This window comes from Cajanus cajan, chromosome 5 (genome assembly GCF_000230855.2).
Source record: "Cajanus cajan strain Asha chromosome 5, NIPB_CcT2T_4, whole genome shotgun sequence".
NCBI lineage: Eukaryota > Viridiplantae > Streptophyta > Magnoliopsida > Fabales > Fabaceae > Cajanus > Cajanus cajan.
The window spans coordinates 34125824-34142203 of record NC_138521.1 but is presented as its reverse complement, the minus strand read 5'-3'; the positions used below and the strand labels follow the sequence as shown (position 1 = coordinate 34142203).

General features: G+C 39.4%; 1 protein-coding gene across 1 annotated transcript; it reads left to right on the top strand.

Moving 5' to 3' along the window:
• Positions 1-10000: 10000 nt before the first annotated feature.
• LOC145958300 (uncharacterized) lies at positions 10001-15448 on the top strand. The gene is made up of 2 exons (XM_083075214.1): positions 10001-10251; positions 11634-15448. The coding sequence occupies exon 2, from the start codon at positions 11637-11639 to the stop codon at positions 13494-13496; it is 1860 nt and encodes a 619-aa protein (XP_082931340.1). The 5' UTR covers positions 10001-10251; positions 11634-11636; the 3' UTR covers positions 13497-15448.
• The last annotated feature ends 932 nt before the right edge of the window (positions 15449-16380 follow it).

Below are 16380 nucleotides of genomic sequence, written 5' to 3'. Positions count from 1 at the left end.
GCCTGGAGAGGCGGTACTCACGCTACCCCGTCGTCACAAACACGGAGGTATGCAGCTTCTGCCTCGGGCGGCGAGCGAAGCTAGGCCTGGAGAGGCGGTACTCAGCTACCGAGGTTGTCAGAAGCACCGAGGTATGCACGAGCCTGGAGAGGCGACGACTAATACTCAACCTGGAGAGGCTACTCAACAATTTTCCATCGGAAGACAATACAAGTCAGAAGGATGGCCTACTCCCCGGACAATTGGGTCAACTCCTTTACTTCGCAACCGGTACACTAAAAAGCCGTTTGACTAAGTAAAGGGGGGGGGGGCAGCTGTAGACCCCTAAAATTGTCCGGGTCGGAAATAAGACTCGAAGACTCTCAAAGATCGAAGGAAAGTCAGCTGGAAGGACTCCTAGAAGACCATAGGATGACTATCTGTAGGTTTAGAGGTCTTAGAGTAGCTAAAAATAAGAAAGGGGGAGGATTAGAGCTCAATACGGCCTCCTTGGAGTTCAGTACGGCCGTACTGCACATTTTGAACTACAATACGGCCGTACTGAAACCAATACGGCCGTATTGCAGTTCAAAAACTCAATACGGGCCGTATTGACTCCAGAGGCCGTACTGCGCCTCATCCCTATATATAGGACGTCATTTGGACGTCATTAGACACTTTTTCCAGACTTCTGGACCCTCTTGTTGAGTATTCTGGGGTTTTTGAGCAGTGTTCTGCCCTAGAATTCTCTCCGAGAGTCGATCCGACGAAGTTCTTGAGTTCTGAGCATTTAGCTTGAGAATTCGAACTAGTCGAAGGGAAATCTTTTTGATTTCCATAGTAAAGATTAATTTTTAGGGAAGGAGCGAGCGAGCGTGTAGTGGGAGGGAGTGCCAAAAAGCCTCCTAACATTTGAATATATAAAAGCATGCTTCAAAGGTTTCTTCTTCAAAATCCTTCCTTTTACTGCTTTCTGATTGTTGCATCGCATGTTTAATTTATTCATCATGTAGATATCTTATTCATAGCCGTTTATAATAAATAGGGGTAATTTAGTAATTTTACACTGTTATTTATGAAATAATCCGTCATAGGGAACCCGAAAGGGGTGTTGTGGGGTGCTAACACCTTCCCCGCACGTAACCGACTCCCTTACCCGACTCTGGTTGTAATGGCCAAAGTTGATTTATGAAATCAATTGCCTTATATCTTTTTCCAATGTTTTGAGTAAAACATTGGTGGCGACTCCAAGAACCCTTCTTTTTGCGAAAACCACTAATCCATGGAGGGTCCCGTTTGGGATTAACATGGATTGGTGAATCATTTAATAAAATTGTTAGTTCGATGAGGTCTCAGTTTGAGAATAAGTTGTTCTAACAATCCACCACTTTTCAAAACATAAAAACGAGTCCAACCATCGTCGCGAATGCCAAGGTCCGTTTCGGCGGGTGGCGACACTCGACCCCACTTCTCTCCCACCGCCATGACTTAGGGAGTTTTCTTTTCCCCTTCCCCTTCTTTACTTTTATTGCACATGTCCAATTCTGTTGATTGTTCTAATTGCTCTGATCTTATCAGTGTGCCACATTGGCATAATGTGTGATTTAAGTGTGGGGGGGGAACTGTTTTGGTTATATGCTTTTTGGGTTTATTTGTTATTTTTGGTTTAGGTGTTTAGGTTTTAGGTTTTATGTACAGTTTTGCATGTTTCTCTTTGATTTCTAGGTTTTGATAGTTTGTAGGCACTTGCTTCACTCTTGGATATGAGTTACATGATATTCTATGGATTGAAATCCCTGTCTTTCTCTGCTTGACAAGTTGATTATGAGGTTTGAGAGGTTGAATTAAATGTGACAAATTTACCCTGTGTGAGGTTTTGAGCCGCTCTTTGTTATTTCTTGTGTGTTTTGCCTCTTGATTGCTTGCACAATATCCTTGGCTTGACTCTGTTTGATATTTCTTGATCCACATGCATGTTTAGAAAGGATTAAGGCATTTTGATTCTGATAAGCCTCTAGCCAAATAAGCCTACCTTGAATTAATTCCTTTGATAACCCATGTTGAGCCTATTTCCCTTTCTTTGTTTTAAGCCTCATTATAAGCCTTAAGTGAAAAACCATGATTACCTTAACCTTAGGGAGTTTTGGAGCTTTGGAATTGTTTTGGGAATAAGTTCTTGAATAAGTGTGGGGATGTGTGTATGTTTCGTGTGTACTGTTCACTACGTACTGTTCATTTAAAAAAAAAAAACAAAAAAAAAAAGTTGTTTGAGGCAAGAAAAAGAGGATTGATTATTGTAGAGGTCATTAGGGGTTTCTAGGTTTGCTTCTTATGCTTATTGTTGACTTATTCCCCATTGCTCCTCTGGTTCCTCTGGTTTGTAGTTACTTATCCCATATATTATCCTCTACCCTGTCCTTGGCCTCATTACAACCCTAAAAAGACCTTTTGATCCTTATGTGTATGTGTGTTGGGTGTTGATTTTAGAGGCTTTCCAAGTCTATCTGTTGCTTGTTTTTCATGAGTGCTCCGAGAGTATACAGTAGCCTAGACACTTGAGAGATACAGTGATGCAGTGCATATCTTGTGAGGTTCTATTGCTTTTGATTCACCTCTTGAACTGACTGATTTTCTTTCCATGTTTAGAAATACTTGGATGATGTTCATAGGCATCTTGTTTCTTTGGCTCTTTGTGTGTTGCATGTTGTCTATTCCTATGCTTTGTCAGGATTCAATGAGGAGAATGTAACTCTATTGTTTGTGTGTTGCTGTTTTTGTTTTTGTCCTTCTCCATGTGGCTCTCTTTGTTATTATGGATTTGTCCATTGTTCTGCTTCATGATTTTGCCCAGGATTGCAAAAAGCTAAGTGTGCGGGAATTTGATGAGTCATTATTTTCCCTTATTTATTTATCTTTCTATACTTATTTTAATTGTTGATTTGGGGTGAATCGCTTATTAATTGTACAGTTTTATTGTTTGGGCTTCATTGAGCCAGTAATTTGAATTTTAATTAATTCCGATTCACTTGGTCTAATTTTTGTTTATCAATTATTTTCAAGTTAATTGCGGAGAATTTTTGGGCTTGGATATTATTTTTGGACTTCAAGAGATAAATGCCACGTCAACACCACTTCATCACATTAGCGCCACATCAGCATTTTGTTTTGTTTTATTTTTCATTTATTTCATTGTAAATTCGGGTCAGACTTGGATTGGGGGCCTGTTTTGACTTTTCTAGGGTTTTTAGGACCTAGAGTAGGGACCATGCAGCCACCATCTAATGTGACCACGTTTTGAGAGCGGCTTCCCTGCATATTTTCACGTTTTTTCCTCTCTATTTTTGGGGGCTTCTCCATTTACGTTTTGCTTCTCCATTCACATTTGTGTTTTTCTGGTTGTATTTAAGACTGTATTTTGCTTGAATGAAGATAGATTTTGCGTTTCATTCTCTTCTACCTTGTTTATTCTGCATTTCTATTTTAATGGAAGGCTAAATCCCTTGGGGTGGCTCTTTGAATGGATTGAAGCTCTATTTGAGGTTTTATTCGTATATGTATCTATGTTCTGACTTTTTCTTCATTGGACCTCTGTGTTAAAGCCACAGTTTGCTTAATCTTGTGGGGAGGTTGAATGTTGTACACATTTTCTTAATTCGTGTAGGGAAGTCTTGGGTTAAACTTCGCTTAGTTGGTTAACTCGGATGGAACAAGGAAGTTGACAGAGAAATCTCTTAAGAACTAGGGATAAGAGAGTTACAATCCGAACAAGGAGCGTACTTTATACTTGCTATTTTACTTGCATTTTATTGTGTTTTAACCTTGATTCTGAACCAAACCACCCCCCAACTTCGTGTGTGAACCTTTGACAGAGACAAATGGTCCTTGGGAGAAGACCTAGGAAAGCTTCCTAGTATTGCATTTAACTATTTTTATTTGATCGGGTACGGCATCGATCAATTATGTTACTATGTCTATCTGTTTATCTAAAACTATTTGATCAATTATATTTGTCATCGTCAAAAAGGGGGAGATTGTTAAGTCAGACGAAGACGAAGCAATTCCAAGTGAGGTTTTGAATATGACAAATGTAATAAATATTGTTATTTCTAACAAGTGTGTCAGTGTTTCAGAAAAACATAAGTACAAGCAAATGAAGAACGAGTATACGCATGAGACGATACAAGACGACAGATGAAAGCTTCATATAGACAGGTCAAAACAAAGCTTCAAGCATCAAACAAATACGAGTTAAAGCAAAAAAACTCAGACGGGAGTTGGTAAAATAAAAATGGAAGTCAACAAAAAATTAGACGAAGAGCAGTACAGACTAATAATCATTTCGGACGAAAATGAAAGACTGTTCATATACAAGTTGCTCAGATCAGAAGAAAGTCAAAGCATTAATGACTAATGCTCAAAAGAAAGTCAAGATTAAGATGCACAAGACCAACAGAGGCAGACGAAGATTGCAACGCAAGAAATTACATAATCATGGAAAACTCACGATCATATAAAAGCTCTTAACGTAAATGCGTGATCAAAAAGAAGAAGAAGAAGAAGAAAAGCATGCAAAAGCAAGAGCATGCATGTGTTAGAAAAAGTACATTACTTTTTTAGATAAGGACAACACTCCACAACTATGTGACCAGAAAAGGACAAAAAGGTTCCTAGGTCTCTGCTAAATTTAGACACTACTGCTACCAAGGCAAAGAATACTTCATGCAAGGTCTATAAATGGGAAGCAACATTTAATGCAAAATCTTGAGAATTAAATGAAAGATCAAACCAGTCATGAACGACTATATCTGCTTCAACAAACACTTCCAACGGGCAGATTTTACAAGACAATATATATATATATCACTGTCTCCAACCTTGGAAGGTTGGCTTCTTGGCTGGCCTTTGGCCTTGCATTCTTAACAAAGTGATATCAAGCCCACGAAACAACGAAACCAGAGATAGAGCATATAGAGTCAAATATACCATAGTGTATTCATCTCTGAAAACTAAGGTATTCCAAACATGTACATCTTGGGAACAAAACCTTAGTGAGTGTACCAACTTATGTATCCTCTCCATGAGAGTAAACCAAACACTCAATCATTGTAAAGACTAAGGTTGCACACCTTAGTGAGTGTAGAAACCTTTGTATCCTCTCTATGAGAGTAACCTAAACACTCAAACCAAACTTGCCTAGTTGATATTTGTAAAGCCTGAAGAGGCTAGGGAAGTAATACTTGTAAAGCCTGGAGAGGCTTGTCAAAGAATACTCACTGTGAGCCAGAAGTGGCTGAGTAAATAATACTAGCATTGATGAGTGAAGTCAACGGGCCAGGAGTTGGTCGAGAATACTGACTCAGAGCCAAAAGTGGTTGATCAAAGAATACTAGCGCTAGTGAGTGAAACTGGCGGGCCAGGAGTTGGTCGATAATACTCACTACGAGCTAGAAGTGGCTAAGCAAAGAATACTAGCATTAGCAAGTGAGGTTGACGAACCAAGAGTGGTTGAGAATACTCAGGCAACCAGAAGTGGTGTAAGAATAGTAGCGTCTGTGAGTGAAGCTGACAAGCCAGAAGTGGTTGAGAATACTTGGGACCAGGAGTGGTCGTGACATGGGTGGTCTATAATACTCACTGCGAGCCTGAAGAGGCTGAACAAACAATACTTGTACTTAATTGTTTATCTAGTAGAACCCTTCATTTGAAGGAGACTGGACGTAACTCAGTATGAGTGAACTAGTATAAAAATACTTGCACCATGCTTTAATGTTTTAGACGCACTTTATTTGATTGATCTTAATTATTGAAAACTTCGTCCAATGATAATCGTCTATTGAAACATCTTCAGACGAAAACCATACTTGTTCAACTTGTGACCTTAAAGAACTGTTTTCGTTTAAAGACGCATTTTATCTAAATAGACGATGAAACTCCCAGACTGAAAATGATTTTGTTAAACCAACCTTGGGTAGTTTCTGTTCAGCTTTAACTAATATTATTTTACTAGACGAAAGAGTCTTATTGCGAAAAGATGTTAAAAATTTCGTTGTTCACATACACACACATATTCAACCCTCCCTTCTATGTGTTTTTCACTAAACTTCAAACCAATCAACAATTCCTCGAAACTTCCTTTTCTATTTCACTTGACAATCTTGTTCGACTCCTTAAATTTTTCTTTGTGATAGTTCTAAATTCCCTATATCAATCATCATGTTAGGAATTATGATGGTCAACAATATAGTAAAACTACTATGAATTTTACAACTTACTCAATGAACTTGTCTATTTCACAATTAACCAACACATGCCGATGAGCTTGTGACCATTCTTTAAGTGTCAAAGTAAAATATGTTGAACCTCCAATAAGTTCGCCTACATTAGGAAATAGATAAGACGAAGATTGATTAGGATCATCATGAACTCGACCACCTTGATTGAATCCTGTCTCAATTTCATTGTCCAAGTACCTTGAGCAAAAAGTAAGTAACTCCTCAGACATCCAACCTTCAACTATCGACCCTTCAGGTTGTGCTTTATTGCATACAAATTTATTCAATTTCAATAAGAACCTATAATTTTAAAATTTTAACACACAAATAACTTAAATATTATATTTTATATCTAAAAATTAACATATAATGAATTGTACCTTTCTATGGGATACATCCATCTATAATGCACTGGTCCTTCGAGTTTGGCTTCTTCAGGTAAATGTACCATAAGGTGAACCATAATCGTGAAGAAAGATGGAGGAAACAACATTTCTAAGTGACACAATGTCAAAACAATTTGTTCCTTAAGTTTGTCTAATTCATCATGGTTTAATACTTTGCAACACAATAGCTTAAAAAAGTGCATAAATCAATCAAAATTGTAACTACTTGAAAAGGCAAAACATTCTTAATTGATAAGGGAAGTAATTTCTCCATAAGAATGTGAGAATCATGGCTTTTCAAACCACATATCTTACGTTGATCAACATCAACACATATAGAAATGTTACATGAGTAACCATCTGGTACACCTTCAAGGTCTTTAACAAAACATGTATCTCTTCCTTTGCAAGTGTAAATAAAGCTGCAAGAAACCTTTTACCATTTGCTGGTGGCCAAAGTTCACTTCTTATACCCATTGCACGAAAGTCTTTTCTAGCCTCCACGTGATCCTTTCTTTTCAACTTGTCATTTATCAATGTGAATATTACATTATCGCACACATTCTTTTCAATGAGCATCACATCTAGGTTGTGTCACAACAAGTTAAACTCCCAATATGGAATTTGAAAGAATATGTTTTTTTCTTCCATTGTTGAGTTTCATTCTTCTTAAGATTCTTCCCACGACTTCTTTTTTTCTTATTTGAAGGTAGTGGCTTTTTGCCAAATGTGACTTTTAAATTCTCTACTTGTTTCAAAACCTCAATGCCAGATAATTGTATTGGGGGATCCCTTTCCTCAATGTTCCCATCAAGGAAAATCCTATTCAATCGAAACTTATGTCCTCTAGGCAAAAAGCTATGATGACCTATAAAACACCATTTTTTACTATATAGAAGACAGAGAGGACTTGCATCATAGTTACAAGAAGGGCACACTTTCCCAGTATAAGTGTTCCATCCAGAAAGCATCCCAAGACCAGGAAAGAAACTAATGGTCCATAAAAGACATGCTCTCATCATGAACATTTCATTCTTGGAAGCATCATATGTTTCTACAACTAATTCCCACAACTCTTTCAACTCTTCTATAATAGGTTGAATATAAATGTCAATGTCATTTCCTAGCATTCTCTTTCCAGGAATTATGCTTGAAACAATAAAATTTGTTGGCTTCATACATAACCATGGGGGAGTATTGTAAGGAATGAGAATTAAAGGCCAAATGCTATAATTGTTACCTAAAGATCCAAATGGATTGAAACCATCTGCTGCTAAGCCCAATCGTACATTTCGAGGATCCCTAGAAAAATCAGGATGTGTCAAATCAAAATTCTCCCAAGCATTAGAGTCTCTTGGATGCCTCATCAACTCATCATTATTATTATCCTCAGCATGCCAAACCATACTTTTAGCTGTCTTCGAACACATAAACAACCTTTTCAACCTTGAGATTAATCGAAAGTATCGAAAAAATTTTGCAGGCAATTTCTTTCGTGGCTTGGTAGTAGGCAAACCATGACCACTTACATTTCCTTTTACACATTTCTTCCACCTAGACACCTTACATGTTTTGCATTTCTCTCTATCCTTATTTTCCCCCCAATATAACATGCAATCATTAGGACATGCATGTATCTTGGTGTAATTTAGGCCAAACTTGTGAATGAGTTTCTTTGCCTCATAATTAGATGAGGGGAGTATAGCATGTCCAAAAGCATCATTCAACAATTCGATGATCATCGTCATTGCTTTATCAGTGATGCCATACAAAGAATTAATGTGATATAATTTCACCAAAAAAAGATAATTTTGAGTAGTTTGTACATCCCTCATACAATGGTTGTTCTCTTTCTTTGAGTAAATCAATAAAATCTTTAGCTGCACCAGTTGCTCCTTAATGAAATTCTGGAGTACCTTCATCACCTATGTCTCTATGCTCATATTTGAATGCATCATTTATCATCATCTGTATCGGATCCTAATTTATTATACTTGGCATACTAACATCATTTTCCATGTTACCTTGACATTCAAGAGGGAAAACAAATGAGTCCTCTAACAATGTCTCTCCATGATGACACCAAAATGTGTATGTTTTTGGAAATGGTTTGCATAATAAGTGATCATACACTTCTTGTCGCGTCTTCCACTTGATAAAACCACATTTATTGCATGGAAATAATATTGTACCCTCAATAGAGCTGCGTTCAAAGGCAAGGTATAAAAAGCCATTCAACCTTTCTTGATACTCTGGTGTATTGCGTGGCATTTTATTCCAAGTTCTATCCATCATTAACACAAACAATTTTAATGTTATCAACTTAAAACTAGATAAAGTACATGAATAAACAATGGTGTACGTATGTATGTCTTATAATAGATTTAATTACAGAATCATGAACACATTTTAAGGAGTATGCTATAAGAAGTTGTGCAACAATCTAACTATGTCTATTATTATAGTAGAATGACAATGTCACTCATGGATAAATTTAGGAGGAAGATCCTCTATAAGGGACACACAATAAGATCTAAGTTAGAAATAAGAAAATAATTACATATTATAATGATAAAACCAAACAAGACCCAAGCCTTTAGGTTAAAAAATTTGAATCTTACTTGCTTAATTGGTGATGGTAGAGGAGTACCACAAAAAAGAAGACAAGTGTGATGTTGACCTGCAAAGTATAACTATGTTATTAGAGACATTACCAAAACATATAACTAATTCAGAAGTTCAAAGGATAGGTCGATTAGTGGTTGATTTATTGGTTACATAGGCATAAAATGTCAAGGGATATGATTATGAGAAGTTCCACTCCAATCTAATTTTAGTGGAAAGTTAAAGTCACCCTTGAACAAATTTAGAAGGTGGATCCACTATAAGTAACACCAAATAAAATCTAAGCCTAGATGTAAAACAAAATTAGATATTAATGATGAACCCTAACTGTAGACCCCTAAAATTGTCCGGGTCGGAAATAAAGCTTGAAGACTCTCGAAGACTGAAGAAGGATCAGCCAGAAGGACTTCCAGAAGGCCCAAGGAGGGTTCTCTATAGGTCTAAGAGGTCTTAGGATAGCTAAAAATAGAAAATAGGAGGAATTGGGACCAATACGGGCTGCTTGGGGACCAGTACGGCCTGTATTGAAGTTTTGAACTTCAATACGGCCGTACTGGACTCAATACGGCCGTATTGAAGATTTGTGAACTTCAATACGGCCGTATTGAGTTCAATACGGCCGTATTGAAGAACAAATTCTCAATACGGGCCGTATTGACCCCAGCGCCCGTATTGCTCCTATTTCCTATAAATATGGCGTCATTTGACGTCAATACACACTTTTCAACCATTTCTTGACTCTCTTATTGAGTGTTCTGGGGTTTTTGAGCAGTGCTCTGCCTTAGGAACCTCTCTGGGAGTCAGGACCGGTTAAATCCTCGAGTTCTGAGCGCTTTGCTTGAGTCTCGGATTTAACCGAAGGGGAAATCTTTTTGATTCCCTTAGTCAAAAATTTTCTTCGAGGAGAGTGTCGAGCGAGCTTGTAGAGGGAAGGAGCGCCGCAAAGCCTCCTAGCATTTATTGAGATTTATAAAAGCACGCTCCAAGAGGTTTTCTTTAATTCCCTCCTTTTACTGCTTTCTGTGTGTTTAATTTAAGCATCATGTAGATATTTAAGATAATAATCGTTCATAAATAAAAGGGGTAATTTAGTAATTTTGTGCTATTATTTGTAAAATAATCCGTCATAGGGAACCCGTTAGGGGCGCTGTGGGGTGCTAACACCTTCCTCACGCGTAACCGACTCCCTTACCCGACTCTGGTTATAATGGCCGAAGTCGATTTTTGAAATCGATTGCCTTAACTTCTTTTTCCAATGTTTTGAGTAAAACATTGGTGGCGACTCCACGAACCCTCCCTTTTTACAAAAACCACTAATCCATGGAGGGTCCCGCTTGGGATTAAATTGGATTGGTGAGACTCTTTCAATAATAAATTGGATAAGATCGACGAGGTCTCAGTTTGAGAACAAGTCGTTCTAACAATCCAATACATTTTCAAACAAAAAATAAAAAGAGAGCTCGACCGTCTTCGCGACCGCCGAGGCCCGTTTGGGCCGGTGGCGACAGATGGCGACTCCACTGGGGAAGCCTTGAGAGTCAGTCCCATTTAGTGATGGATTATTTTCAAAATAATAGTCTAAAATTACTTCACTACCCCTCACTTGTATGATAACATGATTTATTATATGGCTTTAATAACTGTTGTTTGTTTAATTTCCGCAATTGTTTGAAATACAAACTGTACACAAACCTTTGCACACAACAGTTCCCTCTATACCCGGGGGCATGAGTGATAATCCATAGGGAGTGGATGTTAGTACGGCCGGTTGATGGGTTTATAGGAGCCTATGAGACCGTTGTCGGAAAAACATCACTCAAGGTGATAACCATGAACTCAAGTCCGACAGTGCGTTGGAACTTTCCATCGGCTTACGACGAGAGGAATTGGGTCCCTATAATGGGGGCACCTTGGGGGCCTCAGACCGGTGAGAACAGTTAGAACCACCTTGAATATGCACTTTTCTGCAGGATACCCCTACCTCGTGATTCGCTCGTGACTGTTCGTGGATGAGTGAATTGTTTGTGCATTAACTATGTGACATTGTATGAGCATACATTTGCATTCTTTAAACAAACAACATTCCTATTCTATTAAAATAAGAATAAATAGAAATAAGGATCTTCTAGTACATGGTGTTAACATCTACCTTCATTACATTCATATAGGTAGTTTCCCTTTTCACCCAAAAAAAACAAACAACAAAAAAAATATATACAAAAATCCAAAAGAAAAAATACATATTTATCCAAACCAAGCAGTATCATGCATCACATTAGGAAAATCCCGAAAACATGATAATGCTTAGTTTAAATAAACACTATGCATGCATATTCATCTTCATCATCTCATATCATGCATTGTATTGTAGATTATGGAGAGATCTAGGGAGGTGCATGGGCAGTTGAAGAAAGTGGACTTCTTGTTGTACCGTGCCGAGAGGTTGGATCACCTCTGTACCTTGATGCCACGAGAGGCTCGTTTGGAATTTGAGAAATCCTATGGACGAGTTCTCGACTTGATGAAGATCTGTGTGGATCCAGCCTTTCTGAGAGCCTTGGTCCATTTTTGGAGTCTCGATTTGCACTGCTTCGAGTTTCCCCAGTTTGACCTAATTCCTACTCTCGAGGAGTACGAACTCATGCTTCGATGGCCCAAATCAGCCGGGGTCTATATTTTTCATGGAAATCATGTGGCTGTGGAGAGAGTTGCCACTCAGGTCAAACTACCATCACGATCAGCTGCCTTAGTGGGGAACGGCAGTATCAAGGGTTGGAAGCTTGCTATGATTGAAGACCACCTTTCTTCCTTGGCTGGTGAGGGAGATTGGTTAGCTTTCAACAAGACTCTAGCATTAGCTGTATTTGGGATGATCCTTTTCCCCTTCTACGCTAACACAGTGGACCATGCTGCAATGGACGCTTTCTTCGCTTGGGACGTACACATGAAGAGTCCCGTGCCTGCCATTCTTGCCGACACCTTGCTCTCTGTTCATTTGTCTCAACAGAAGCAAGGGAAAACCATTCGATGCTGCACCTCCTTGCTGTATGTATGGGGCATTACACACTTCTATGCCTCTAGTCATATGGGGACCTTGCCCGATCCATTGAGGAGTTTCTCCAAGATCCCCATGCGCCGCCGATATGCTTCCGAATGGAAGGAAGAGATGGAACAGTGGAGCATTGACCACTTCACATGGGTTTGTCCATGGTTCCGTCCAAGCAATGTATTGATAAGATGCGGCAATTATCCAAGCATACCATTGATGGGCCTCAGAGGTTGCATAGCCTACTCACCTAAATTGGTTATGAGACAACTAATGAGGACTCAAATTGTTCCTACTAAAGAGGAGCTTGGAGGGTTGTGTTTCTCCTTTGATTCCGAACATCAGAGGGACATGCACGCTATCATAAGAGCGTGGGAGAAACCAACCTATGAGGGAGATCTCGAGCTTGGGAAGCCTCGGGTATCCGCCTCCACCGACTATGAGAAATGGAGGAGCGAGAGGGGGGTGTCTCAGCCATCCACTTCTTGTGCAACTACAGCAACAAGGAAGGTGTTGCAAGAACAAGTCGACGCCTTGACCAAGAAACTGGAAATCCAAGGAGCTCAAATGAGAGTTCTTGAGGAGAAAAACGAAGCATCCAGTTTCCTCATTGATGGTCTTCAAAGGCAATGCAAGAAGAAAAACCACGAGATAGAGCGGCTCAAGGATGAGTGTGCTAACCTCAACAAGGAGACTACTCGGACATTCAAAATGCCAAAGATTGAATCGGGTAGTCAACTCCAAGAAGTCAACGCTAAGATAGCACGCCTTGAAGCCGAGCATGCAAAGCAGGCACAGTTGATCAAGGACATGCAAGACGATTTACTCTCGACTCGATCCGACGCACAACAATGGCGGGAAGTCGCTCAACGACAAGCTGCAAACCTTTCCGACTTCCGCAAAAAGGAAAGGGAAGGATTGGCACAGATGGCCAAACTCCAAGAAGAGAAGGATCGAGCCGAAGACGAGCTTAATGAGTTGCAGGCCATGATCAACTACCATATTCAAAAAGCGAAAGAGGCTCAGAAAATCAGTGAAGATATGAGCCAAGCGGTCCATACGCAGATTGAAGCAATGACACGCCATGTCGAGGAAGCCGAAGAAGAATGGCAAAGACGTATGAACCCGCCTGTGGGTTTCTACCGGCTTTTCTCTTTTTGTAAAAAATTGCTTCAAAGCATTGTATAAAAGTTGTACACTTTCTTCAATGAATAAAAATCATATTTTTGAGATTTATTGCCTTTGCATCTCATTAGTCATTCATTTGCATTTATCTCTCCCGGTAATTAAATAATAAAGATTAATAAAAAGAAAGAATTAATCGATGCGTATATTCAGAATGGATCGCACACCATTGGTAATAAAATGCAAACCAACAACTACGCAAAGCAAGCACACGACAGCTCCGTTGTTGGTAATCAAGACAAATAAAGGGGAAGGTCCGACGCCTTTAAGGATTAACGCTCCAAGGCCTTTTCCCTACGAATCGAATAAGGCTGTGCCGTGGATATACGACATCCACACTTCTGCCGACAGCGATATAGCAAACATCGCTGGACTTGGGGGCATGACCAGGAGTGGCAGGATCTACACTCCCGAAGATCTTCATGACAAAGCTCCCAAGAATAAAGGAAAAGAAAAAGAAAGAACCGAGGAAAATAAGGAATCCGAGGAGGAGACTGATGAGCTGTTAAAATTCATCAGACAGAGCGAGTATTCCATCGTGGATCAACTTCACAAGACACCAGCAAAGATCACTTTGTTGTCGTTGATCCTAAGCTCCGAACCGCATCGGCAAGCTCTGTTGAAAGTCTTGAACGAGGCGTATGTGACGCACTCTATCTCCCAAGACAAATTTGAGGGGATTGTTAGTCACATTACGGCTAATGATCACCTCACTTTCACCGATGAAGAGATCCCCACCGAGGGACCTAATCATAACAAGCCCTTGCACATCTCTGTAAAGTGCAAAGAATATCACATCGCAAAAGTCTTGGTAGATAATGGATCTTCCTTGAACGTGATGCCAAAAAGAACTCTCGAGCAAGTGGCAATCAAGGGAGTCCAAATGCGCCCGAGCAACATGATCGTTCGAGCTTTTGACGGATCTAAAAGAGAAGTAGTGGGAGAAATCAATCTTCCAATCCAAGTTGGACCCACTATCTTCAACGTCGAATTTCAAGTGATGGATATCACTCCCGCATACAGCTGTCTCCTCGGCCGACCTTGGATTCATGATGCAAAAGCTGTACCCTCTACGCTTCACCAGAAAGTCAAGTTCATAGTGGGTGACAAACTGGTGACTGTACAAGCTGAAGATGACATACTCATCAGCAAGCCATCCAATATACCATATGTGGATGCAGCAGAGGAAGCTTTAGAAACCGCCTTCCAAGCATTGGAGATCGCCAGTGTTGAAACGTTTCCCCGAGAAATGAAGAAGGTAGCCTCCATGCTCACAAAGAATGGATACTTGCCAGGACAAGGATTAGGCAAGGACTCCCAAGGAATCCCGGAGCTACCCATTATCAAGGATAATCCGGGGAAACAAGGGTTAGGATATGACCCTAGTAAAGATCAAAGAACGAAGAGAAACAAAGATCCATCTCGACGTTCTTTAAGCCAGATCTTTAGGAAGGCCGGTTCACAAGTATCAAGGCCGGTCGTCGTCATCAAGTGTTCTTCTCCTTCTGATAGGGATATGTAAACCTGATGACTATTAGAGATTACTCCTCGGGGACAGCCCGACCCCCGAGCCTCGATAGGGCACATGTTTCCACTGTGATTATAATAAAATCATTCATTATTATTTCTTATTGCTTCTCTTCTTGCTTGCAATAAAATTCTAAACCACGTTATTTAACCCTGTTTGAATAAACATGAATGAGGTTAAAATCATCTTAATAATCAATAAACCCGCATCATTTTTATGTGGAAGTGTGCACGACAACTTGGAGCACCTTTTCTTGGCCTCAATAAATGCCATCATGGATAAAAGAAATCCTAAAAAACAAGAGAGGCTCAGCAGGAAACCCAAAAAAGGGGGCTGCACAAAAATAAGAGCAAAAGACCCGCTAGGAATCCCACAAATGGGTTACCTAGGCAAAAATTAGGGTTACAAAAAATAAACAAAAACAGAAGCCCGCAAAGACACCACAAAGGGGTGTTTTAGGCAAAAGATAGGGCCATCAAAAAGGAAAAACAAAAATAAATCCATGATGGTACCGCCAACAGAATTCAACAAGGGGCTCAAGAAAAGCTATCCAAATTGTCAAAAGCACAATCATTAATAACAAAGATGTGCTTAACTTCATAAGTGTTTAATCAAACTAACCTAAACACTTAAGCCTACCATTGGCCAGCCATTCTTTCAAAATCAATTTTTCAAAAATAAAATTGAATCCCTCTAAAACACAAACTTACAGGAAAAATATATTCTTTCCTTCTCTTCTCTCTTGACCCACGCGATTTTAGAATAATCTAGTGGAAACATGGAGATATAGTAGTCAATAGGAGGGTTGACGTATCTTCTAAAAGAAGGGAAGTATCATTTGGTTGATGGCGCCAAATTCAAACTCAATATGCATCATTCCTCGGTCATAAAAGTCGGCAGCGCACAGTCCGTCTTGAGGAATGGCAAAATCCAAACGAAAAACGCGTCGATTAATTCTTTTGAAAAAATGAATCAAATAGAATTAGATGCACCATATTTGCATACATTCATACAGATGATAGGTGTACAAGAAGATCACTTATTCTCTGTTTATCTTAAAAAAAAAAAAAAAAAAAAAAAAAAAAAAAAAAAAAAAAAAAAAAAAATCAATCCAATACGCCCGTATTGGTAACTAATACGGCCGTATTGAAGTAAACGTTGAAGACAACGTTTCAACTTCAATACGGGCGTATTAAACCCAATACGCCCGTATTGAAGAGCCAATACGGCCGTATTAAATGAAATACGGGCCGTATTGATTTTAAATTTTGCACACAAACGGCTATGCCAATACGGCCGTATTGAATCCAATACGGGCCGTATTGGCGAAAGCCTGTCTATAAATAAGCCTTTCCCTTT